This window comes from Lissotriton vulgaris, chromosome 1_1 (assembly GCF_964263255.1).
Source record: "Lissotriton vulgaris chromosome 1_1, aLisVul1.2, whole genome shotgun sequence".
NCBI lineage: Eukaryota > Metazoa > Chordata > Amphibia > Caudata > Salamandridae > Lissotriton > Lissotriton vulgaris.
In genome coordinates, this window is record NC_141685.1 from 1,305,669,758 (window position 1) to 1,305,695,702 (window position 25,945).

The window sequence follows — 25,945 nt, forward strand, 5'->3', positions numbered from 1 at the left end:
GCAGTAACAGCAAACCTGAAGGACTCGGATAACTCTCTCTGGAGAATGACCCGACGCTTGACTGGAAAGAAAGAACCAAAGCCACCCATACAAGGAAATTTGATACTAGTGACTGTCGTCATTAGACCCTATCCGCACTACTTTTGGCTGAAATCCATCTGCCTTTGTAATCACAATAAGTAAACAATGCTTATGAGTTCCAAATGAAATGTATTCTTGTATATTATTCTTGTTTTTCATAATTCATTCATTTCTGTGTTTCGAGTTCATATTTTTTCATTCATTTGTTGTTCAAGTTCAAATTACTGATTTGATACACAAGTCACGTACATAAATTATATGAAATAATAATTTTTCATTTCCCAATGCACTTCGGGATTGAATCCCTTCGTCAGGGGCACTAAAAAAACATAAGTAATAAACATTTTAATAATCTGTCTTTCAGTACATTATGGTGTTATTTATAGGATTTAACCATCTAGCGATAATAAGTTGCAAACACATGTTGTTCATCATCCTGGTATTTTAACATCATACAAGTTGAACTTTTCCAAAGTGACAAAATATATGCTGTTAGTGAATATTTGAAGAAATGGGACAAAGTGAATTAGTCTCACCCCTTGTTTTTTAGAAGATTATTTATGCACAACAAGTATAATAGAAAAGGGTTATTGAACATGTGGCGGTGCTTAATTTCATACCGTGTTTTAGTTGTTCGGGTTCATCAAAAGGAGAATAAAAGACCACTTCTGTAAGTGCGACTGTTGCAAAATCTGCAAAATAAATGGTATAAATATTGTGGTGGCTAAACAATATAAGTTCCGATGTAGGCTGAGTAATGAAGGATGCAAGGGGTCACCTTTATGTTTCTTAGAAAACTATCGAGGTTCTTGGAAGAGTTGTCCGCTTTAAAAATTGTCGATCATCTGATGGAGGAAAACTCGTGCTGGGTTTCTACAATAAAAATATAAATATGTATCTGTATAAAGTAATGAAAATAAAGGAAGATATCCTAATTTCGACTATTGAATACCTCTATAGTTCACCCTGCACGTAAATGTTTCAGAGCTTGGATCTGCCTGGCTGTGTATTCTCTTCCGATCAGCTGAGAAACTGTTACCAAGAAATAATGGGAAAAAGACCTTTTAAATTTCATGGTCTAGAAAGATTATGAGTGCTTGTTGAAAAAAAAGGTTCAAAATAAGTACCTGAATTCCAAATTGATAATAAAGGACAGGAGTTTCTATGAGCTCTGTTGTCTGTCTTATATGGTTTCTGAAACGCGGGAAAATCGCCGTAGGTCTAGGATTAAAATAGAAACTAAATCATTCTCTGATTCTTCCTAGTAACGTATTTCGTGCAACTGTTTACAAAAGAATCAATTACCTGCGGTATCGAAATGTTCCTGAAGAACAGGAGTGCGGTGTAACGTCTAGAGGTTCGCCCAAGACTTCTAGTTTAGAGACTCGTTACCCGTCTGAAATTTAGAGAAGAATTAATCTTCTAAAGTAAACGTTGCGTTACTCTACGGGAAACCCTAAGACGCTCGTAATAAATACCTGTCTTCCGTAAACTCTTTTCTTGTGTTCAACGTCCAAGTCGCGGGACCGGAGATAGATCCTCCATGTTGTTCTCTAAAACCACGGGTTTAAAGATCAAAAACGGACTACAAAGATACTGACCCGGATGTTAAACGAGATAGAAGAAATACTATCTCTGTTGAAATGCTTGCGATGTAAACTATCTGTGCTGGCACTGTGTTGTGCCGGCCATAGAGATAAACAACGGACTATAAAGTGTTGAGCGGTTTAATCCGGTGTTAATCCGATAGTTACTAGAAAAATTGAAATAAGCTGTAAACTGTACAAAATGACATCTTTGAAAAGAATGAGATTAGGGGTTGTGCGAATTCAAATGAACCAATAAAGAATATATGGAATATATGGAACTGAGTGTTGTTGTGGAAAGGTGATGCTTAATAGGATAAGAATACATAGTTCAATTGAATATGCCACAATGATTTTGCTTTATAAAAAATGAACGAGTTGCTAATACAGTCTGTGAATACTCTCAAAATTTGAGAAAATACATTTCTTATTTTTAACAATGGCCACGAGAAAAATGTATTCAAATGTTAGTTGGTCTCTCTATAGTGAAGAGTCTCTATTTTAAACAAATTTTTTTATAATTACAGGAAGCATATCATATCAATTTTGTCGTTAAGACCTTTTGGTGCTTGGGTTTGTAAGAAATCGATCCACCAGATTTCTCTTCGCGATAGCCAATTTTGATTATTGCGATCAGGTTTGAGTTGAATCTGTTCCAGAACTTGAAATCTTAGTTGAGGAATCGTGTGCTTCATTTCAGTCCAATGGGTTACTAAGCTGGATGTTAAGGTTTTATTTCGTATCCGACTTTTGTGTTCCGTAATTCTCACTTTTATTTTCCGCTCTGTTTTGCCTATGTACAGCTTTCCACAAGGGCATTTTATGCTGTAAATTACAAACATTGAGTCGCAATTGGTTTGTTGTCTGAGTTTAATTTTCTTGCCTGTTTGAGGATGTTGTATGTATGGTCCTTCCATTACATTATTACAATGAGTGCAATTATAGCATTTTTTCATACCTTTAGGGGAGTTTGTGGATTCTGTATTCTCCTTGGTGCGAGTTGCCATTTCTTGAAGATTGAGATGTCTTGTATGCGCAAACAGTGGTTTATTGTTAAAGATGCCATGGAAATCTTCCTCCTTTTGTAACAGTTCCCATCTGGTGTTAATGATCTTTTTGATTGAGTTAGCTTGAGTGGAATATTTGGTTACAAAAACTTGGCGTTCCATTCTTGGTTTAGTTTTAGTTTGCAGCAATTGTTCTCTTGGAATTCCTGTTATCTTCTTTTCAGCTTTATTTATCACTTCTTCGGGATATCCTTTGGCTGTAAATCTTTGTCTTTGATTGATGACTTCTGTTTCTAAAGCTTCTGGAGTTGATGCTATTCTTTTGCACCTTATGAGTTGTGAAAATGGAAGATTACGCACAAGGTTCCTTGGGTGAAAGCTGTTGTAGGCCAAAGTATTATTTCTGTCTGTGGGTTTGTGATATACTGCTGTCTCTATTCTGTTGTTCTGAAGTTGTACTAGTACATCTAAATATGGTATTTCTTGTTTGTTGATTGAATAGGTGAATTGTATTCTTGGATTTCTTTTGTTTAATTCTTGGATTTTTTCAATCAAAAGGGTTTCTGAGCCTTGCCATAGTAGAAACATATCATCTATGAATCTTTTGTAAAAAACAATGTGCTTTTTCCAAGTAGTTTCAGTGAGTATGAAGTCATTCTCGTACTTTGCCATGAAGGTGTTAGCAAACGCTGGGGCTCCTGAAAATCCCATTGAGGTTCCGCTAATTTGCAAGAAATACTCATTGTTCCATTTGAAATATGAATGTTGTAAACAGAATTGAAGTATACTCACTGAAACTACTTGGAAAAAGCACATTGTTTTTTACAAAAGATTCATAGATGATATGTTTCTACTATGGCAAGGCTCAGAAACCCTTTTGATTGAAAAAATCCAAGAATTAAACAAAAGAAATCCAAGAATACAATTCACCTATTCAATCAACAAACAAGAAATACCATATTTAGATGTACTAGTACAACTTCAGAACAACAGAATAGAGACAGCAGTATATCACAAACCCACAGACAGAAATAATACTTTGGCCTACAACAGCTTTCACCCAAGGAACCTTGTGCGTAATCTTCCATTTTCACAACTCATAAGGTGCAAAAGAATAGCATCAACTCCAGAAGCTTTAGAAACAGAAGTTATCAATCAAAGACAAAGATTTACAGCCAAAGGATATCCCGAAGAAGTGATAAATAAAGCTGAAAAGAAGATAACAGGAATTCCAAGAGAACAATTGCTGCAAACTAAAACTAAACCAAGAATGGAACGCCAAGTTTTTGTAACCAAATATTCCACTCAAGCTAACTCAATCAAAAAGATCATTAACACCAGATGGGAACTGTTACAAAAGGAGGAAGATTTCCATGGCATCTTTAACAATAAACCACTGTTTGCGCATACAAGACATCTCAATCTTCAAGAAATGGCAACTCGCACCAAGGAGAATACAGAATCCACAAACTCCCCTAAAGGTATGAAAAAATGCTATAATTGCACTCATTGTAATAATGTAATGGAAGGACCATACATACAACATCCTCAAACAGGCAAGAAAATTAAACTCAGACAACAAACCAATTGCGACTCAATGTTTGTAATTTACAGCATAAAATGCCCTTGTGGAAAGCTGTACATAGGCAAAACAGAGCGGAAAATAAAAGTGAGAATTACGGAACACAAAAGTCGGATACGAAATAAAACCTTAACATCCAGCTTAGTAACCCATTGGACTGAAATGAAGCACACGATTCCTCAACTAAGATTTCAAGTTCTGGAACAGATTCAACTCAAACCTGATCGCAATAATCAAAATTGGCTATCGCGAAGAGAAATCTGGTGGATCGATTTCTTACAAACCCAAGCACCAAAAGGTCTTAACGACAAAATTGATATGATATGCTTCCTGTAATTATAAAAAAATTTGTTTAAAATAGAGACTCTTCACTATAGAGAGACCAACTAACATTTGAATACATTTTTCTCGTGGCCATTGTTAAAAATAAGAAATGTATTTTCTCAAATTTTGAGAGTATTCACAGACTGTATTAGCAACTCGTTCATTTTTTATAAAGCAAAATCATTGTGGCATATTCAATTGAACTATGTATTCTTATCCTATTAAGCATCACCTTTCCACAACAACACTCAGTTCCATATATTCCATATATTCTTTATTGGTTCATTTGAATTCGCACAACCCCTAATCTCATTCTTTTCAAAGATGTCATTTTGTACAGTTTACAGCTTATTTCAATTTTTCTAGTAACTATCGGATTAACACCGGATTAAACCGCTCTACACTTTATAGTCCGTTGTTTATCTCTATGGCCGGCACAACACAGTGCCAGCACCGATAGTTTACATCGCAAGCATTTCAACAGAGATAGTATTTCTTCTATCTCGTTTAACATCCGGGTCACTATCTTTGTAGTCCGTTTTTGATCTTTAAACCCGTGGTTTTAGAGAACAACATGGAGGATCTATCTCCGGTCCCGCGACTTGGACGTTGAACACAAGAAAAGAGTTTACGGAAGACAGGTATTTATTACGAGCGTCTTAGGGTTTCCCGTAGAGTAACGCAACGTTTACTTTAGAAGATTAATTCTTCTCTAAATTTCAGACGGGTAACGAGTCTCTAAACTAGAAGTCTTGGGCGAACCTCTAGACGTTACACCGCACTCCTGTTCTTCAGGAACATTTCGATACCGCAGGTAATTGATTCTTTTGTAAACAGTTGCACGAAATACGTTACTAGGAAGAATCAGAGAATGATTTAGTTTCTATTTTAATCCTAGACCTACGGCGATTTTCCCGCGTTTCAGAAAACATATAAGACAGACAACAGAGCTCATAGAAACTCCTGTCTTTTATTATCAATTTGGAATTCAGGTACTTATTTTGAACCTTTTTTTTCAACAAGCACTCATAATCTTTCTAGACCATGAAATTTAAAAGGTCTTTTTCCCATTATTTCTTGGTAACAGTTTCTCAGCTGATCGGAAGAGAATACACAGCCAGACAGATCCAAGCTCTGAAACATTTACGTGCAGGGTGAACTATAGAGGTATTCAATAGTCGAAATTAGGATATCTTCCTTTATTTTCATTACTTTATACAGATACATATTTATATTTTTATTGTAGAAACCCAGCACGAGTTTTCCTCCATCAGATGATCGACAATTTTTAAAGCGGACAACTCTTCCAAGAACCTCGACAGTTTTCTAAGAAACATAAAGGTGACCCCTTGCATCCTTCATTACTCAGCCTACATCGGAACTTATATTGTTTAGCCACCACAATATTTATACCATTTATTTTGCAGATTTTGCAACAGTCGCACTTACAGAAGTGGTCGTTTATTCTCCTTTTGATGAACCCGAACAACTAAAACACGGTATGAAATTAAGCACCGCCACATGTTCAATAACCCTTTTCTATTATACTTGTTGTGCATAAATAATCTTCTAAAAAACAAGGGGTGAGACTAATTCACTTTGTCCCATTTCTTCAAATATTCACTAACAGCATATATTTTGTCACTTTGGAAAAGTTCAACTTGTATGATGTTAAAATACCAGGATGATGAACAACATGTTTTTGCAACTTATTATCGCTAGATGGTTAAATCCTATAAATAACACCATAATGTACTGAAAGACAGATTATTAAAATGTTTATTATTTATGTTTTTTTAGTGCCCCTGACGAAGGGATTCAATCCCGAAATGCATTGGGAAATGAAAAATTATTATTTCATATAATTTATGTACGTGACTTGTGTATCAAATCAGTAATTTGAACTTGAACAACAAATGAATGAAAAAATATGAACTCGAACACAGAAATGAATGAATTATGAAAAACAAGAATAATCTACAAGAATAAATTTCATTTGGAACTCATAAGCATTGTTTACTTATTGTGATTACAAAGGCAGATGGATTTCAGCCAAAAGTAGTGCGGATAGGGTCTAATGACGACAGTCACTAGTATCAAATTACCTTTTCATTGTGGAAATTGGCCTCTCCTTCCCTTCCAGCACACCAATTAAAACAAATGATAATTATACTTAAAGGCAACAAATAACGATAACTAGGAGTGCACCCTACAACCCTACATCTTATCTGTTAACTCAGCCAACGGTGGGGCAGCACCCAAAAAAAGAGAAAAATGTCTTTTGATTCAATTTCCAATATAACGGACAACAAAGCAGAAACCAAAACTTATACATCAGCGCAAGCGTCAGACATATATTCATTAATTTCAGATATTCGGTCTTTCAGTACACGAAGAGGATCAGTAACCCAATTATTACGACAACTAGAATTCATTTCAAGGAGAGCACTCAACCAAAAACTCCACGCTTCAACTCTAATACAGTACCATAAAGCACAACGTATTCCACGAGGATTAAGACTTTCAATTAAACCAATGTTATACAAATTCCAGTACAATAAACATTTCATGGACAAATGGTACTCTATATTAAACAAGTGCTCGCTAGATTTAATATTATTGCTAGTGGAAGAGTTAGCGAAAACGATCAACGAATTAGAGGAAGAGATAGATGTCCTTAAACAAGAAATTTCAAAACAAATGGAACAGGAAGAACTCACAACAACGTTAAAGGACCTTAACCCCTTCGAGGCTAATGACGAGCTGGGCTCGTCATGGCGCTTACCTGCCGTGCGCGGATGACAAGGCCAGCTCGTCATGGTGTATAGGATTTATGTTTTTTTAGCGCAGGACGGGAAAACGCCTAGCAGCCAAGTGGTTAATGAAAAATTAGACAAATATGAAAAAGACACACATGAAATGAAACTGCGGAAATTCAAGAGGGATACGATAGATTACAAACTGAATGAAGTCTATAATTGGGCTGAAGTATACGCAAGAAGAAAATCAGCGCCAAAATTTGTATCATCCTCACAGGAAAGTGTAGTTTCAGATAAAGACCTATCCACAACTCGACAACCATTAACAATGACAACTTCAGGATCTTCATCACAGGTGGATTCAGCCACCACCAGCACAACAAGCACAACATCTAAACAGCAGAGTTTTTTAGAGAAGGGACCACAAACAGGAAAACCCCCAGAATCAACAGAAAACGTAAGACCCGCCGTGGAAAAGGACACAATCAGCCAGAACTTGAGAAGCAAAGGCAAAGTTTAGCCATAAATATATCATCAAAAAAATTGGACAAACAACAATTAAAAGTTCTGGAAAAAGGTACTGGATTTGTTCCAACATATCAAAGTAACAGATTAGAAACAAAAATTGCTTTCTTCAAATTTATGAGGGTACTCAGATTAAGACATTTTTTTGAAAACATAGTACCTACAATGCCAGAATTTTCACAATCGCAAAAAGAGGATGAATATAAAGAATTTAAAGAACCTAGCACGTACATGGCACCAATGTCACATAAAGTTTTGGACATGTTTGAAACTTTAGTCAAACAGGATTTACAACAGATCAACTGGCACCAACAGAAAAGAACCAACCTCAATAAGCATGAAATAAATATACTGAAAAAGCTAGCAGAGGATCCCTCAATTACATTGAAAAGAGCAGACAAAGGGGGAGCCCTAATCATCATGGACACTTCTTTTTATAACTCCAAAGTTGATACACACACTCAGGATGAAACAACGTACTTAAAATTGCCACATAACCCCACTTTGGAAATTACCAACACACTAGAAGAAATTTTAAACGGAGCTCTAGAAATGGAGTGGATCAATGACAACACAAAAAAGGTTTTGACTACCAAACACCCACGATGTCCTGAACTTTATATGCTCCCCAAAATCCACAAAAATGCTACTGATCCACCAATGAGACCCATAGTCAGTGGGTGTGGTCTCTGTTTGAGCCATTGGGTAGATATATTGATGAATTTCTCCAAATTTTTGTACAAGGATGGACAACATATATCAAAGACACTGGTCACTTTTTACAATGTCTCAATGAAATCTCAGTAGAAGGCAATGACATCTTGTTATGCACAATAGATGTATCATCTTTGTACACCTCCATTCCTTTGGCCGAAGGTTTGGAGGCATGTGAATGGGCATTGTTACAATTGTCAAATGTGAAAGCTAACAAAATATTCATTCTTGAGCTACTTCAATTCTGTTTACAACATTCATATTTCAAATGGAACAATGAGTATTTCTTGCAAATTAGCGGAACCTCAATGGGATTTTCAGGAGCCCCAGCGTTTGCTAACACCTTCATGGCAAAGTACGAGAATGACTTCATACTCACTGAAACTACTTGGAAAAAGCACATTGTTTTTTACAAAAGATTCATAGATGATATGTTTCTACTATGGCAAGGCTCAGAAACCCTTTTGATTGAAAAAATCCAAGAATTAAACAAAAGAAATCCAAGAATACAATTCACCTATTCAATCAACAAACAAGAAATACCATATTTAGATGTACTAGTACAACTTCAGAACAACAGAATAGAGACAGCAGTATATCACAAACCCACAGACAGAAATAATACTTTGGCCTACAACAGCTTTCACCCAAGGAACCTTGTGCGTAATCTTCCATTTTCACAACTCATAAGGTGCAAAAGAATAGCATCAACTCCAGAAGCTTTAGAAACAGAAGTCATCAATCAAAGACAAAGATTTACAGCCAAAGGATATCCCGAAGAAGTGATAAATAAAGCTGAAAAGAAGATAACAGGAATTCCAAGAGAACAATTGCTGCAAACTAAAACTAAACCAAGAATGGAACGCCAAGTTTTTGTAACCAAATATTCCACTCAAGCTAACTCAATCGAAAAGATCATTAACACCAGATGGGAACTGTTACAAAAGGAGGAAGATTTCCATGGCATCTTTAACAATAAACCACTGTTTGCGCATACAAGACATCTCAATCTTCAAGAAATGGCAACTCGCACCAAGGAGAATACAGAATCCACAAACTCCCCTAAAGGTATGAAAAAATGCTATAATTGCACTCATTGTAATAATGTAATGGAAGGACCATACATACAACATCCTCAAACAGGCAAGAAAATTAAACTCAGACAACAAACCAATTGCGACTCAATGTTTGTAATTTACAGCATAAAATGCCCTTGTGGAAAGCTGTACATAGGCAAAACAGAGCGGAAAATAAAAGTGAGAATTACGGAACACAAAAGTCGGATACGAAATAAAACCTTAACATCCAGCTTAGTAACCCATTGGACTGAAATGAAGCACACGATTCCTCAACTAAGATTTCAAGTTCTGGAACAGATTCAACTCAAACCTGATCGCAATAATCAAAATTGTCTATCGCGAAGAGAAATCTGGTGGATCGATTTCTTACAAACCCAAGCACCAAAAGGTCTTAACGACAAAATTGATATGATATGCTTCCTGTAACTATAAAAAAATTTGTTTAAAATAGAGACTCTTCACTATAGAGAGACCAACTAACATTTGAATACATTTTTCTCGTGGCCATTGTTAAAAATAAGAAATGTATTTTCTCAAATTTTGAGAGTATTCACAGACTGTATTAGCAACTCGTTCATTTTTTATAAAGCAAAATCATTGTGGCATATTCAATTGAACTATGTATTCTTATCCTATTAAGCATCACCTTTCCACAACAACACTCAGCTCCATATATTCCATATATTCTTTATTGGTTCATTTGAATTCGCACAACCCCTAATCTCATTCTTTTCAAAGATGTAATTTTGTACAGTTTACAGCTTATTTCAATTTTTCTAGTAACTATCGGATTAACACCGGATTAAACCGCTCTACACTTTATAGTCCGTTGTTTATCCCTATGGCCGGCACAACACAGTGCCAGCACAGATAGTTTACATCGCAAGCATTTCAACAGAGATAGTATTTCTTCTATCTCGTTTAACATCCGGGTCACTATCTTTGTAGTCCGTTTTTGATCTTTAAACCCGTGGTTTTAGAGAACAACATGGAGGATCTATCTCCGGTCCCGCGACTTGGACGTTGAACACAAGAAAAGAGTTTACGGAAGACAGGTATTTATTACGAGCGTCTTAGGGTTTCCCGTAGAGTAACGCAACGTTTACTTTAGAAGATTAATTTTTTTCTAAATTTCAGACGGGTAACGAGTCTCTAAACTAGAAGTCTTGGGCGAACCTCTAGACGTTACACCGCACTCCTGTTCTTCAGGAACATTTCGATACCGCAGGTAATTGATTCTTTTGTAAACAGTTGCACGAAATACGTTACTAGGAAGAATCAGAGAATGATTTAGTTTCTATTTTAATCCTAGACCTACGGCGATTTTCCCGCGTTTCAGAAAACATATAAGACAGACAACAGAGCTCATAGAAACTCATGTCTTTTATTATCAATTTGGAATTCAGGTACTTATTTTGAACCTTTTTTTTCAACAAGCACTCATAATCTTTCTAGACCATGAAATTTAAAAGGTCTTTTTCCCATTGTTTCTTGGTAACAGTTTCTCAGCTGATCGGAAGAGAATACACAGCCAGACAGATCCAAGCTCTGAAACATTTACGTGCAGGGTGAACTATAGAGGTATTCAATAGTCGAAATTAGGATATCTTCCTTTATTTTCATTACTTTATACAGATACATATTTATATTTTTATTGTAGAAACCCAGCACGAGTTTTCCTCCATCAGATGATCGACAATTTTTAAAGCGGACAACTCTTCCAAGAACCTCGATAGTTTTCTAAGAAACATAAAGGTGACCCCTTGCATCCTTCATTACTCAGCCTACATCGGAACTTATATTGTTTAGCCACCACAATATTTATACCATTTATTTTGCAGATTTTGCAACAGTCGCACTTACAGAAGTGGTCGTTTATTCTCCTTTTGATGAACCCGAACAACTAAAACACGGTATGAAATTAAGCACCGCCACATGTTCAATAACCCTTTTCTATTATACTTGTTGTGCATAAATAATCTTCTAAAAAACAAGGGGTAAGACTAATTCACTTTGTCCCATTTCTTCAAATATTCCCTAACAGCATATATTTTGTCACTTTGGAAAAGTTCAACTTGTATGATGTTAAAATACCAGCTTATTATCGCTAGATGGTTAAATCCTATAAATAACACCATAATGTACTGAAAGACAGATTATTAAAATGTTTATTATTTATGTTTTTTTAGTGCCCCTGACGAAGGGATTCAATCCCGAAATGCATTGGGAAATGAAAAATTATTATTTCATATAATTTATGTACGTGACTTGTGTATCAAATCAGTAATTTGAACTTGAACAACAAATGAATGAAAAAATATGAACTCGAAACACAGAAATGAATGAATTATGAAAAACAAGAATAATCTACAAGAATAAATTTCATTTGGAACTCATAAGCATTGTTTACTTATTGTGATTACAAAGGCAGATGGATTTCAGCCAAAAGTATGTCGGATAGGGTCTAATGACGACAGTCACTAGTATCAAATTACCTTTTCATTGTGGAGATTGGCCTCTCCTTCCCTTCCAGCACACCAATTAAAACAAAGGATAATTATACCTAAAGGCAACAAATAACGATAACTAGGAGTGCACCCTACAACCCTACTTCTTACCCATACAAGGAAAGACACACCTGGCATGCAGCAACAGGGACAAGGCTGAGGTCCTCGCCGAGACACTGGAGGCATCCTTCAGGCCTAACCAGGCAAGCAAAATGGCAGCAGAAGTCGAACAAGAGGTCAAAAAACACCACCTGGAGCACCCGCCAGAAACCAAGGCCTCAACCATTGAGGAATGCTCAACAGGCGAAGTCCTAGCCCTAATAAAGAAACTAAAAACGGCAAGGCCCCAGGAAAGGATGGAATAACAAACCAAGCCATCAAGATGCTCCCAGATGCTGCAGTGGATCAACTTACAGAGATATTCAATGCGTGTATGCAGCAGCCGTACTCCCCCAAAACTTGGAAAGAGGCAAGAGTCATTGTTTTCCCTAAAGCTAGAAAACCACTATGAGACCCTGCAAACTACCAACACATAAGTCTGCTATCAGGCCTATCGAAGCTCTTTGAGAAAGTTATTCTCGCTCGCCTCACGGACTTTGCCTCAAGTGAAAACCTCCTCTGCAAAGAACAGTTTGGGTTCCGGAAAGACCACTCAACAAATCACCAAATTCTCAGAGTTGTGGACATCATCAGCCATGGATTCAACATCCACAAGTCTACAGGAGTAGTCTTTCTGGATGTAGCCAAAGCATTCAACCGAGTTTGGCACAAGGGACTGCTCTACAAACTCATCAAGCTCAAGATTCCAAACTACCTGGTTAAGCTGCTGTCTAACTACTTGTTAGAATGGATGTTCCACGTGGCGGTACAGGAGGAATGCTCAACAACACGCCCTATCCTCGCCGGAGTACCTCAGGGATCAATCCTTTGACCCGTTTCTATTTAATATATTTACCAATGATATCCCCACGGACTTAAAGAAGACTGATCTTGCTCTTTACGCCGATGATGTTGCAGTCATCTCCCAATCCTTCAGCAAAATAGAAATGGCTAAGAACCTCGAGGCATCACTCAGCAGACTCTATGAATGGTACAGTGACTGGCAGATCACCCTGAACACAAGAAAAACCACAGCAACACTATTCACCAGAAAGCTAAACAGGAAACACCCACGGATCCTCCTCAATGGGGATGAGATCAAATGGGAAACAAGCAGCTCCTACCTAGGGGTGACTCTGGACTCTAAACTCAGCTGGAGAAACCACATTGAGAAGACCTTCCAGAAATCAGCAACCAAACTGGCTGCATTGTACCCACTCCTGAAGACTAAGTCGATGCCCATACAGAGCAAGGTGCGAGCAATCAACGCAATAATACGACCAACAATGACGTATACTTCACCAGTTTGGAGTGGCTGCCATCCGAGGTATCGACAAGACTTGCAGAAAGTACAGAGCAAGGCCTTACGTATTGCAGCAGGGGCTTCTAACTTCACAAGAATAGCGGACCTCCACAGAGTCCTGGGCATTGAGATGCTGGACGACCATCTTCGCAAACTCAACAAGCATTTCTACAAAGGGCTGGATCAAAAAGAAAATCCACTGATCAGTAAACTTGCCAACATCTCTGCAAACCCATTTGACCGCTACCCGCGGCCCATCAAAGCACTAACCTTGTGAAACTGAAACAGCAACGCAGCATCCAAAAAAAAATCATCACTGCTTGAAGGCAAACGCCGGCAGGTACGCAAAACTCATCGCTGCCAGACGGCATAATCGCCTCGGCAAGTAACCAAAACCCTTTCACTGTCTCAGGGCATAATCACCACGCCAGGCAACCAAAACTCAACACTATCAGAAGGTACTAGATAGACAAAGACGAGACTCTCTGAGGAAACATGCTGACAGTTCTGCAAACTCAACCGGCCGCGTCCCGCGGCCCATCACCGAGCTGACCTTGTGAACCAACTTCAACTGTGACAAAGTACCACAGATCAATAAGTAAACCAAAAACAGCAACTATAAAACTCATAAAAAAGAATGTGGAGTAATGAGGCAACTGCCTCGGTATCCAAAACACACAACTGTCAGAAGCCATCTGACAGACGAAGAGAAGACCCAGACTTGTGGGAGAGGGTATGAGTGCTCCTGGCCGCTTCTGCAGTTGGAGGGCACAGGCAATGTGCTTGCTTAAAATATCTGAACATTAGTACTATGGGGAATCATAATTGCATCCCAACATTTTGTCAGATTGCTTTAACATGAAGACATGCCATAGAGAGTGTCTATTAGGAGTTGTAGTATTCCTACAACCTCGGGAAAGGAAAAACAATCTAAAAACCATGATCAAAATACAGCTAGGTCACCAAGAGAAATGGAGAGTTATTAGGCTCTCTAGCAAACAGCTTGGAGGGAGGAATGCAAAGCTCACGTTACACAGCTTCCCATATAACCAGTTCACCTACTATAATATACAGCATTGTGCCCTAAGGGGAAACCATCTGCATGCAAACAAGCCACACATTATAAACAACATAGCAGCAGAGAAAAAAATGCAGATTATCCAACATCCCTCCCATCACCTCCTACTCATTTCCTTTAACCTCACTTCTTTGAATCCTGTCACGTAAGAACACCATGTCGAGTTCTACAATGGAGTTGCAGGTGAACATCAGCCAGCTGCATGCAGACATAACTCGACATCTTGGACCCATCAAATCGGAGAGGGTTCTAAATGTGATTGGTAACATGATTCACAGTGATGCTTTGCTGCTTCTCAGTCGTCCTCCAAATAAGGCAGCAATAGTGAAGCTCGCTTTTTCTCCAGGACACCCAGGGAGAGGCACAGAGAGTAGGATCTGCAGAAGGTAGCTATAGAGGAGACTGGAAAAGGACAACTGCACTCGTCTATAAGTCCTATGCAGCTCAAGCAGGTTGCAAGCGCAGATGTGTCTCAGTGTGTTGTGTAAGAGGTGGTCCCATGACAGTTGAAAGGTCACCTGAACATGGGCTGCTTCACCGCTAGCAGAGGCAGCGTTCAAGATAGTTACATTTTCCCAGAAACATAGTACAGCATGGACCTCTTTACTTTTTCTTTTGTCCTAGCCGCCATTTTGCTGCTGTTCTCAGATGCATTTCTCTTGACCCCGACCCGCCATCTTTTGCATTCCCTTGTCCTTTAGCCTTTTCCCGTGTTTCCCCCTTGACGAGCCTCAAATGTTTCTTCCCTTTTCTGTTGTGCCTTTTCTCCATACACTGTATCCCTCCCACCCTCCCTTGGTGTTGTGACTGCGTCAACCATCCGACCCCACTTAATGGAACTTTGCTCTCCTGTTTTTTGGTGGTTTTTTTGGGTCTTGGCCTGAGAAAATCTACTATGTGTATATATATATGTATATAGAGATAACTCTAATCACTAGTATATGCAGGAGACCTTTGTACTTTATACCATTCCTATGTGACTCTTAGAGTATATCCATTTGTATCTCTTTCTTGAGAGACTTTACCACTTGCACCTTTGCAATTATTCTTTCTGTTTGTATCTCTTCCTTGTGTGGCTTTACATCTTGTACATTTGCAATTTTTTCTGTTTGTATCTTTTATGTAACGCATGTAATCCTAAGTCCTTATGTTTTGCAACTGGTTCTTATGTAAAGCGCTCTGACACCTTCGGCTATAGGTTGCGCTATATAAAATTGCATTAAATAAAATAAAAAAATAAAAACCCACCAATTTGGACACAAACTCCCATCTGCCTATCTACATCTGCACTCAGCACGTTGATGTTCTCAGCAGGATTGCTCTCTAGTAAAGCTTCCTAAAAAAGCAACTTCCCTTCAGCTTCAGCCATCCAGCTATGCAAATCTCAAGTTAGCATAGATTGTCCATGAGCTGCAGGCACACCCATGAGATCAGGTCCATACACAATACCCCAAACTCCCCTATGGTCTGTCGAGTGAACCAATGCTCCAGTTCTTTTGAGGCGGGATGAGCAGAATGGTCTTCATAAAAGCAAATCTCTGGCTGCAATGCACTAAATGCGAGGGCCCACTCCCAGATGGCCACTGCAAAGGCAGCAGCAATTCTGGAGGGGATGGATGCTCGAAAGGCAAACATCATAGCTTGAGATGGAGTTAACGAAAAAAAAATGATGAAAAGCTTATAGCAAGCTCATCTTGCCAACATAACTATATTAGTTTGGCACTTAAAATTTATGAGAAAACATGAGAACCTAGGGGGCATATTATCAAGGAACAGCGTTAACATTATCGCCGCTTTAGCGGCAGGAATATTCAATAATATTCAAATAAGTTTGCCCCATGTAAAAGGTGGATGTGAACCCTCAGCGAGATGATCTAAAACGCTGAATACATTGAAAGATATTAATTGGCAACCACACACAGTTAATCCTTTGCGGTTGAATCCTAAAATAGAAGAAACAATGTATGACTATTTAAGGGGGTTTATTTCGACATTCAGCATATTAACATTATAGAGGGACTAGTATCTATTGTTCTGAGCACACCATAAGGCTAGGTTCCTCGCTACTATTTTTAAAATGCAGGTTTCCCCTTTAAGTAGCAATGCGATTCTCACAGGAGAGGCGGAGCCTGTTCACGTCCACGTTCCTGCTACCCGCTGCAGCTGCGGCCGCTGCCTCTGAGAGAAGCAGCGGTTCCCGATTCCTGGAAGCCACCTGAATTTAGTGGAAATCGGCCTGAAAATCGCCCGCCGAAACTGAGGGCGGAGTTTGTTGTCATACCGACACTGCCGACAGTGCGGTCTCCTACTCGCTGGTGACGTAGGGCGGAGGCAGCGTGGGCTGAAGGCTGAAAACTGCAACATATAAGTTAACACTCAAGGGACTCAGGCCTAGTGCCAAACGCTATGAAATTGTAAAGTAAGCAAAGCAAGTGCAAGTGCTGAGTGCAGTTTGACTGCAAAGCAAGCGGAACTGCATTGAATTCCAGAATGCCATTGAAGGAGATATGCTGGACAGAAATGGCTGAGCAGAAATAGAGCAGTGAGAGGGAGGTGGAGGTGGGGGTGGATGGGCAGGCACTGGGCATAGGAGTAAATGAGGGGTCCCTGTCGTGCTTGCCACCCCTGCCACCCCACCCCCTGGGCCGTGATCGTGACCCCCGACGTGCTGTGCGCGGAGCGTCGGCGAGAGTTGGCGCTGGAGCTGAGACGCAAGGAGCGAGGAGTTGGGACGCGAGGCGATGCGAGCCCGCGTGTATTATAGGAAGTCCTCTGCATGCGTCCCGGGAAGAATTCCCCTCATTCCTGGTTAGAGGCTAGAAACGCCGCTAGAATCGCCGCTGCTGCTAGCCACCTGTTGCCGTGGCCCTCAAGAGAACTGAGCAGCAACATATAAACCTGGGCCCCCCGCCTGAGCCTCTGCCCAGGGAGGCGGCAGCTCGGCAGGGTACAAGGAAGCGAGAGGAGTGAGGCGCGGCTGGAGCCAGGAGAGAAACAGCGAGGCGGGAGCCAGGAGAAAGCCACTCCTCACAACATTGCATAATTTTGTATCTTCACTAGCCTAGCAGTAGCTATATAGCGAGGCCGTCCAAGGAGGAAATCCAGTTTATGTTACGGCAAATTAGGGCAATTTCAAGAGGAGAAGCGGGGAAGGGCACGGAACATGGGCACAAGTGTACAAGATTAAGGCACAACAGAGGATATTGTCTGGGATAACGTTGGTTGGCTATTAAAACTGCAACAGACAATAATTAAAGTGCTAAATGGCCATCGGGAAAAAAAAACACATTGGGACCTGCACAGAAAGCAAAGCCTATTGCAGGAGATCAACAAACAGTCGGAGAGAGCCCGACCTGCCCAGGGGCAGAGCCCAAACTTAAACGTGTCCAAAGGAAAAAAGAGAAAGCCTCAAAACAACAAGGAGGAAGTAAGGGAGGTATAGCATCAAACTCCCTTAAAGACTTTGTGGGAAAGCATTTTAAAATGGTCTTTTCCCCCGCTAAATCTATGGCTACAGAAGAAGGGGAGGAATCATGGAAAGGGGGCTCCTCTTTGATCTTTGATGAACGCATTGTGGACTCTGTAAACCTGGCCAATCAATTGGTACAATCTCTGATAGGTCATAAAGGGGCAATAATGTCACCGTGACTTTCTTCTTCTCCGCGATTGTTAATACAGATGTACGAAGAAGCAGATAGCCTGGGCTCAAGGCAAATTGAAGAAGTGGAAGTAGCCCAAACCTCAGATGGAAGTTTAAACAGAATAGAAAGGCAGGTTGTACATGGAGTCAAGAACCCAGGACATATGGACAAAAATGGTGACATAAATGGTGAAAACCAATCTCTGGAGATAAATTTTGAATCTTCGGAGACCCCTGCATTTCAATGCTGGAATTGATGCTAATGATGTAAAAATCACTCCAAGACCTGCTAAAAGTAACAATGTTAAATCATGATATTTTAAAAACAAGAAAATGCACCTCTCTAAAATTGAGGGAGAATTACATGGTATTAGGGGGCAAATGCCATCAATGTTAAGACCTGTCTCGGACCCTGTGTTTACAGCCCTGGAGAGGGAGAGGGAGGAGGAGGTCGGAATCTTTGATCCCTCATTAGTTAACCATGATGCTGAATCACCAACTGCTGACCATGAGGTTTATGTTTCAAGATGGCCGATGTTGGTAAAAAGAAGGGGTGAATATATAAGCTATGGTTTATCAAAACAAGTGAGATTGGTAGGAAGAGCTACACAAGGAAAGGGCAACACAAGAGTGATGAAAAAGAGAAGGGAGCGGAAGGAGCTAATAGAAGTACTTGAACAAGAAACAAAGTCTGAACCCCTTAAAACAGTGAGTGAAGCAAGATTAACTAGTAGTGCTGAGAAATCGGGAAGGATGCTAGTAAAAAAAAGAAAGCTGCAGTAGGAAGCAAAACCACCAGGAGAAGGAGATAAAAAACATAAATCAGATACCTCTCAAGGTAGTAAGTATACCCGGCAGTAAGGCTCCCCCTAAAGATAAGGTATACTGGGGAAGCAGCTCAGAGGAAGGGACTAGAATTAACACTCAATTGCCCCGAAGGGGGCCTAGGCTGGAAGGAGAGGAGGATAAAGGGAATAAGTGGCTTTATTTTGAACAAGTGAACATAGGAAGGGGTGGGAAAAAAATCGAAGAAGAGTTCTAATTTAAATAGATCCCACCTTCTCAAATCATTTGCCCACTGCCCGAATCTAAAAGGAATAGGATCAAAAGATCTTCGTCAAGTGGGATTTCAAGCATCTTGTGAAGGTAAGGAGTTTACCAGGGTACAGCTTTTCTCTGACCTGGTTAAAATTACAATAACAAACGCAGAGCAGGAGATATGTAAAGAAGGGATTAGACTAGTGCCCAAAGAAGAGGTAGTGCTAGAATACAATGCCCCACAACAGAAAACCTTCCTACAGTTCCATGCGGGGCTAGGAAAGAGACAAGTGAAGTTACCTGGAAGTGAAGTGGTTCAAGGGTTGGACAACTTCAATATAGTAATAAATAATTCAGATCTGATGGAAGCTTGGAAGAATTGGAGTAATCATACAAGTCCTGCAGGTCTTTCCCAGCGTTATTTGGAGGGAACCGAATTTTATGGATCACTAAGTGATGTTGAATAGGAAATGGGGCAGCCACATGGCAAAAAATTGATCTCTTGGAAAATAAAAAATAGACTAGGAACTCAGCTAAAGCAGGAAGTTTTGAAAGAGCTTGCAAAAAACGAGATCATTTGTATACAAGAGACGTGGCTTTGTGGAGCGCCCCCTGTGCTTGAAGGATTTCGACAAATCCATCGACCGGCGTTAAAATCTAGATCCGGCCGCCCTGCAGGTGGCTCACTGATCTTACTATCAACAAACTTAGTGACCATGGTATCCCTGTTACTTGTGACATGTAAATGGCTTTTGGGCTGTAGAATATCAACAACGTTTGCGGATAAAAAATATGAAAATATGTTGATCCTAAATGTTTATATGCAATGGGTTCGCAGGAAGAATATGGGGTTGAATTGGTACATTTTAAGAATGATCTGGATTCATTTTGATATGTATGGGACTGATTTGATTTTGTTGGTGGGAGATTTTAACCATAAATTAAACCCTACATTTTCAGATCTTTGGTATACAGAAATTTTGGGAGTCATATGAGATTAAAAAAGTGAGTTTTCTGAAAGTGTAATACCGACTGATGCGGCTAAGTTGGGAAATTACTTGGCGACAAAAAGTTTTTTCTGCTTCAATGGCAGGGTAGCCCAAGATTGCCCGGCAAAGAAAACTTTTAAATCTGGGTCCCTAAATTGCCCTATAGATTGTTTTTATGCTGGCATGGAATTTTGAGCTAGTAAAAGATTTTAGGATTAGCCCTACAGAATGTAGTGTTCATAAATTAATAAAATTGGAGCTGGTAATATCCTCCCAGTCTGCTTGCGATAAGGTCATTTTACAAGAGATGGATTACCCAAAGCGGATAACCACTCGGCTATCCGACGCATTTATTAAAAGGTTAACTAGACTGCAACAAAACGTTGAGTTAGGATGTGTGCGCGGCCAAAATCTATCATGGTTGATTGAGAAAGTAAACCAAGTAGTTAAAAGCATAAGTATAGAACTAAGAACAGACGTAAGGGCTCCCAAGCACAAAGAAAAGAGTCAGGCCAATCAAGAAAATTGGTTCAATATAGATTGCTTAAATAAGAAAAGAGAAGTAAGGAGAGAGGAGTGTAGTTTACGCAAAAAGTTTGACCAGGCTAGGGCTGAAAATCTCACCATAATAAAGAGAGAATATACCTCACTACTCCGCAACGCTATAGGGGCTCACAAGTAAACTTGCTGGGGAAAATTATCAGAGGCAATTGAATCTAAGAATGTAGGTCAGTTCTGGAAGCTAATACGATCAGCTACAGAATCTTAGGTTGCCACAATGATCTTTGTAGTGGAAGAGGGGACTTGGGCAGACTATATACCGACATTATACGACCCGGGGAGTGGAACTGTAAAGGAGAGATCAAGGGATTGGCGAGGCATAATAAAGAACTTAAAACTAGATTGCTCAACAGTTAGCATTCTTAGTACAATAAGGTCCTTGAACTTAACAAGAGCAGCAGGCCCAGACAACTTACCAGCCATGATAATAAATACTAAACAGACCTGGTGGGCAGAATTCTTCTCTAAAATGTTTTTAGTAATCTTAGAACAAGGGAAGATTCCCACAAACTGGAAAGGCGCAATAATTAGGCCGATATATAAGAAAGGGGATGTCCATGCCCCTAAGAATTACCGACTAATTAACCTATTAAACATTGGAGAAAAGGTCTTTGCGAAAATAATACTAAGCAAGCTAAAAGACTGGGCGGAACAAGGATCTATTGTGCCAGTGGAACAGGGTGGGTTTAAAGAAGGTCACTCCACTATAGATCATAGCTTTGCCCTGTGGGCATTGGCCAGGAAATCTATAGAGCAAAATGGTAAATTGTTTTGCTGCTTTGTCGATTTCTGGGCGGCTTTTGATTCAGTGGACTGTAACAGCCTCTGGGAAGTGCTGGTAAATTATGGAATACTTGATGGCATTCTGAATATTAGGCCCAGGTCATTAGAGATACACAGGGGTCACACTAACCCATAAAATATCAGTAAAGAATGACCTCAGACAGGGGTGCGTTCTGGCACCCTTGCTTTTTTCAATCTTTCCAGCGGACCTCCCGAGTATGAATAGAAATAAAGTGCCCGGCCTTTTATACGCCGATAACCTTGTGATCCTTGACCAAACTGAAATGGGTCTTCAAAGGAAATTACATGTGTTTAAAAACTATTGCGACAAAAAGTTTCTAATTGTTAATATGGAAAAAACAAAGGTCTTATGTTTTGGGAAGAGAGTTAAAAATTTTAACTGGTTCTTAGGACAAGATAAATTGGAAATAGTAAGTGAATATAAATACCTAGGCCTTTGGTTTGATAGCGCATTAAATTAGAGCACTCATTTGGAGGCTCAAGCCGCAAAAGCCTTCTCGTCAGTCTGTGGTTTGAAAAAATTTAATAAAGAATATGGCGATATGTCACACAGACCTATGTTAAATGCATTTGAAGCTATGATCCCCCCGCAAGTTTTATATGGTGCAGAAGTGCTCTATCTGAGTGGTAAAAGGAGGTGGGATGGCGAAGAAGGAAAGATTTTTAAAATGCTGCTATCTTTACATAATTGTACCATGATCCAAGCAATTAGAATGGAGGTAAGGCTAATAGCATGGAATGTAAAGACCCAAATGTCCCTACTAAGATTTTGGAAACGCCAGGAGTCAGGTGGCGTACTAAAGGTGTCAATATGGTGCAGACAGGAAATCCAAACCAGCAACCTTGGATGTGCACGGGATGTAAGGAAAACCCTTCAGACCGTAGCGGCGCACCTAAAATTGAGCCTTTTACAGCCATCCCTGGACATAGTCTTTACAAAGAGAATGCTTAGGGATCAAGGGCTCCTATACTCTCGATCACAAGGCTATGATTATCTGAGGGTAAAAAAATCTGTTAATTGGGTAAGGAGCGCATGGGAAAAGGAGGCTCGGTTCCCATATTTGGATTTTTTGCCCAATAAATTGTTAAGAGACAAAATCCTAAGGGTTCGTGTGTGCAATAATCCTTGGAAGATAGAAGGAAAAATAAAAGCAGCCTTGATCCAACCTTGATCCAACCAGGATGTGGCCTGATGTGGCTCAGGAGTAAGAAATTATATCTTACATATATTGCTTAATTGCACATTGATTTTAGTAATATGGAAAGTGTTTTTATGTCCAATATTTTTAAAATATAAGGTGAATTCACATGCTCAAGTCGCTTGTCTCCTTATAGATATGTCATTTTTAGATATTACAATTGCCGTAGGGAAGTTCTTGAAAGCAACAAGAGAATTTGTAATGGAGAAAATAAATGAGGGGTGTGGATTTTAAATTTGTTAGCGTTCCGCCAACAATGAGAATTTAATGGATTTATATTTTTGTAAACTGTGTTTAAATGAAATGTGGTCTAATTATGTTATCACTATGAGGTTCCAAAGTGTTATGTATGGTTTATAGACTATGGTATAAATACACATGGTTTTATCTCTCTATCTTTCATTCTCACAGTAAAGTCGAATTTCTTTTCTTTTACAGCTCAACAATCCACTGTACAAAAGTGCCACCACCACAGTTGTGAACCCCAAATTTAGCATGGACTAAAGTCGCTGGACAGAAAGGAAGACCAGGTTCTGCATTACGTGATTAGGGCAATGATCCACAAGCCAAGAGATCCATCGATCAACTTTCAACATATACAAGTCGACAAGGACCTCCGAATTCATGCTTCTATCCTTATAGATTTAACACCAACGTAGAGCTTGGGTTTGAGGTAGAAAATCAAATGTCAAATTTTAAAATCAATTTGGCCATCTAAGAACCTAGAGAAACGATATGTAAACAGATTCAATGTTGTCTTGGGGTCCCACAAGCCAAGTAAATCAATCACCGGTGCAAGTTTACACATTTCAGGGGAACGTTATTCACTCAAGCAACTACTGCATGCTTTTTTAGAAATTTACTTTTAATTTTACAATAAACTTGAATATAACAACCTTTACATGCTCATCCTTAAAGTATGACAACAAACTTAAATTATATTTAGCCCTCTGCATGTTCTTCATTTAAAAGACGAGGCTAACTCGAAAACATACCTCTGATGATGAACAAAAAATGATAATATATAGGGAAATTCTGCTTCTGAAACTAAGTCGGCTTTAGTGGTTTGGTAGTTTCCTGCTGAGGTGGGCTATCTAACTCTAATACAGTTATATAGTTTCTTGGTGAGTTGACGAAAACATGAGTCTGCATGTTCTTAAAGCACTATAGTACAACAGTCACCTCCGGTTACATCTCCAGCTTCAGTCTACCATTCAGCAACTGGATTCAGATGTCTCGACTCAAGGTCACACAGTCCGGGCTCCTGACTTTCTCCATATACTGCACCCCTTAGAGGGATCCTAGGATGCTGAGTACTTCGGTCACTGCAACACCACATTCACCATAGCAGTATGGTTCCCCATTAGGAAGGATTGCCAGACGTTGTAAAACCACTAACTTCTCCTCTGTATTTGACAAAAATAAGTATTGATAGCATTCAATGGTACATAGGCAAACGTTCTAATGTTCATCGATATTTTCAAGTGTTATGCACATAAAACATATCTGAAAATATTTTTATGGGGTGCGAATACACTCCTAATATCCCTAAAATATATCATTAATGGAAACCAGCACATCAAGTAACTATATTGCAAAGCATAAATAATCATCAATGTATTCAGTTTATGTCAAACTATCACTCCAACGAGGATAGAAAAACGTGTTATATAGAGACATACTGAAAAGCACTAAAACAGGACAAAGAAGAGCAACATGCGCTATCTCCAGCAGAGCACAGCTTGATCGAGAGCAGCAGCAGTAGTTTGCTAATTAAGAAATTCCAGTACTTTCCTTGTTTGTGAAGGGAAGGATGTGCTTGAATACATGACCAAAGTAGGGGAAATCCATGGTTAAAGACATTGGGACAGATTTACAAGCCCCTTGCGCCTCTTTTGCGCCGCCGTTGCGTCACTTTTGTGACGCAACGGCGGCGCAAAAGATGCGCCAAGGTGCGGGCTATTTACAACGTGACGCATCTGGGAGATGCGTCACGTTGTAAAGCCCTGCGCCGTAAGGAGGCGTACTGGTGCCGTGGGGGGGGGGGGGTGCGTTCCGGCGCAGGAACGCCTCCTAAAAGTGACTGAATGAAATCTACAAGATTTCACTCAGTCACTTTTAGGCAATGCTACGTCAAAACCCTGCACCTGCTTGAAGCAGGCGTACGGCTTGACGCAGCATTAGTAGAATGGGCCCCCCAGAGCATTGCTGGAGCTGCGTTGCGCTTGCGACGCAACTCCAGCAATGCGATACCTAGACGGCTCAGTTGCGTGACGCACATGTGTTACCGTTTTTGCCCCATGGTGAGCCGCATTGTAAATGCGGTGCATCATGGGTGGCGGAGGCATGGGGCACAATTACTGGCGCATCACTGCTAATTGCAGGGATGCGCCAGTAATTGTAAATATGCCCCTTTAAATCTACTGAAACATGCTAACATTGTCAAGCGAGTTCTTTGTCCCCTAGACATCCAAAATGACCAAAAATACTTTGTTTCTGAACTTTAGTACTCAGCTTTAATAATAAATCAGACATTTCCTTGCATAACATAATTATTGTTTCTAAAGACAAACATTTTGCCGTGAAGAATAAAAGAGGCATATCGGATTCAGTTAATAGCAACTTTTGTTCTTACAGCATTTCAATTGTTGATCCACGGTGAATCCTTCAGCATTTGCACAACCTCACCAGCTCTTTTCCACCCTACCTTCAGAGTGGCGATGTGCTCCACTTTGGATTTTGTAATAGATTTATGAAGATTGTGAGGCCAAGCAAAGTGGTGCCAGCAGAGAATGCTGAACCTCAAGATGACGATCGTGACATTTGACCGCCAATGCTAGTTGTAGGCATTGTATGAACTGCAGCTGAGACAGAAAGAAGCACTCTTAAAGGTCAACAATACTATCTTGTCACATTCCCTAATCTAAGACTGTGACTAAGACATCTGAGACAGGCACCACGTGTCTCCTGTTTATGAAAATGGGTCTCTCCCAATGTTGGGTAAAAATGGGCTCATCCTCCAATCAACCTTGGGGTGCTAGTCTCCCTCCAGAACAGGTTCTTCATCTGC

At 39.7% G+C, this 25,945-nt stretch overlaps 1 protein-coding gene across 1 annotated transcript in view; it reads left to right on the top strand.

Annotated features, from left to right (window-relative positions):
• The window catches only part of LOC147749046 (integrin beta-7-like), a 396,742-nt gene extending 372,034 nt beyond the window's left edge, over positions 1 to 24,708 (top strand). The window contains exon 10 of the mRNA XM_086929420.1: positions 23,314 to 24,708. Within this exon, the coding sequence (XP_086785546.1) occupies positions 23,314 to 23,379 (66 nt within the window). The 3' untranslated portion in view covers positions 23,380 to 24,708. The remainder of the gene's footprint in view (positions 1 to 23,313) is intronic.
• The last annotated feature ends 1,237 nt before the right edge of the window (positions 24,709 to 25,945 follow it).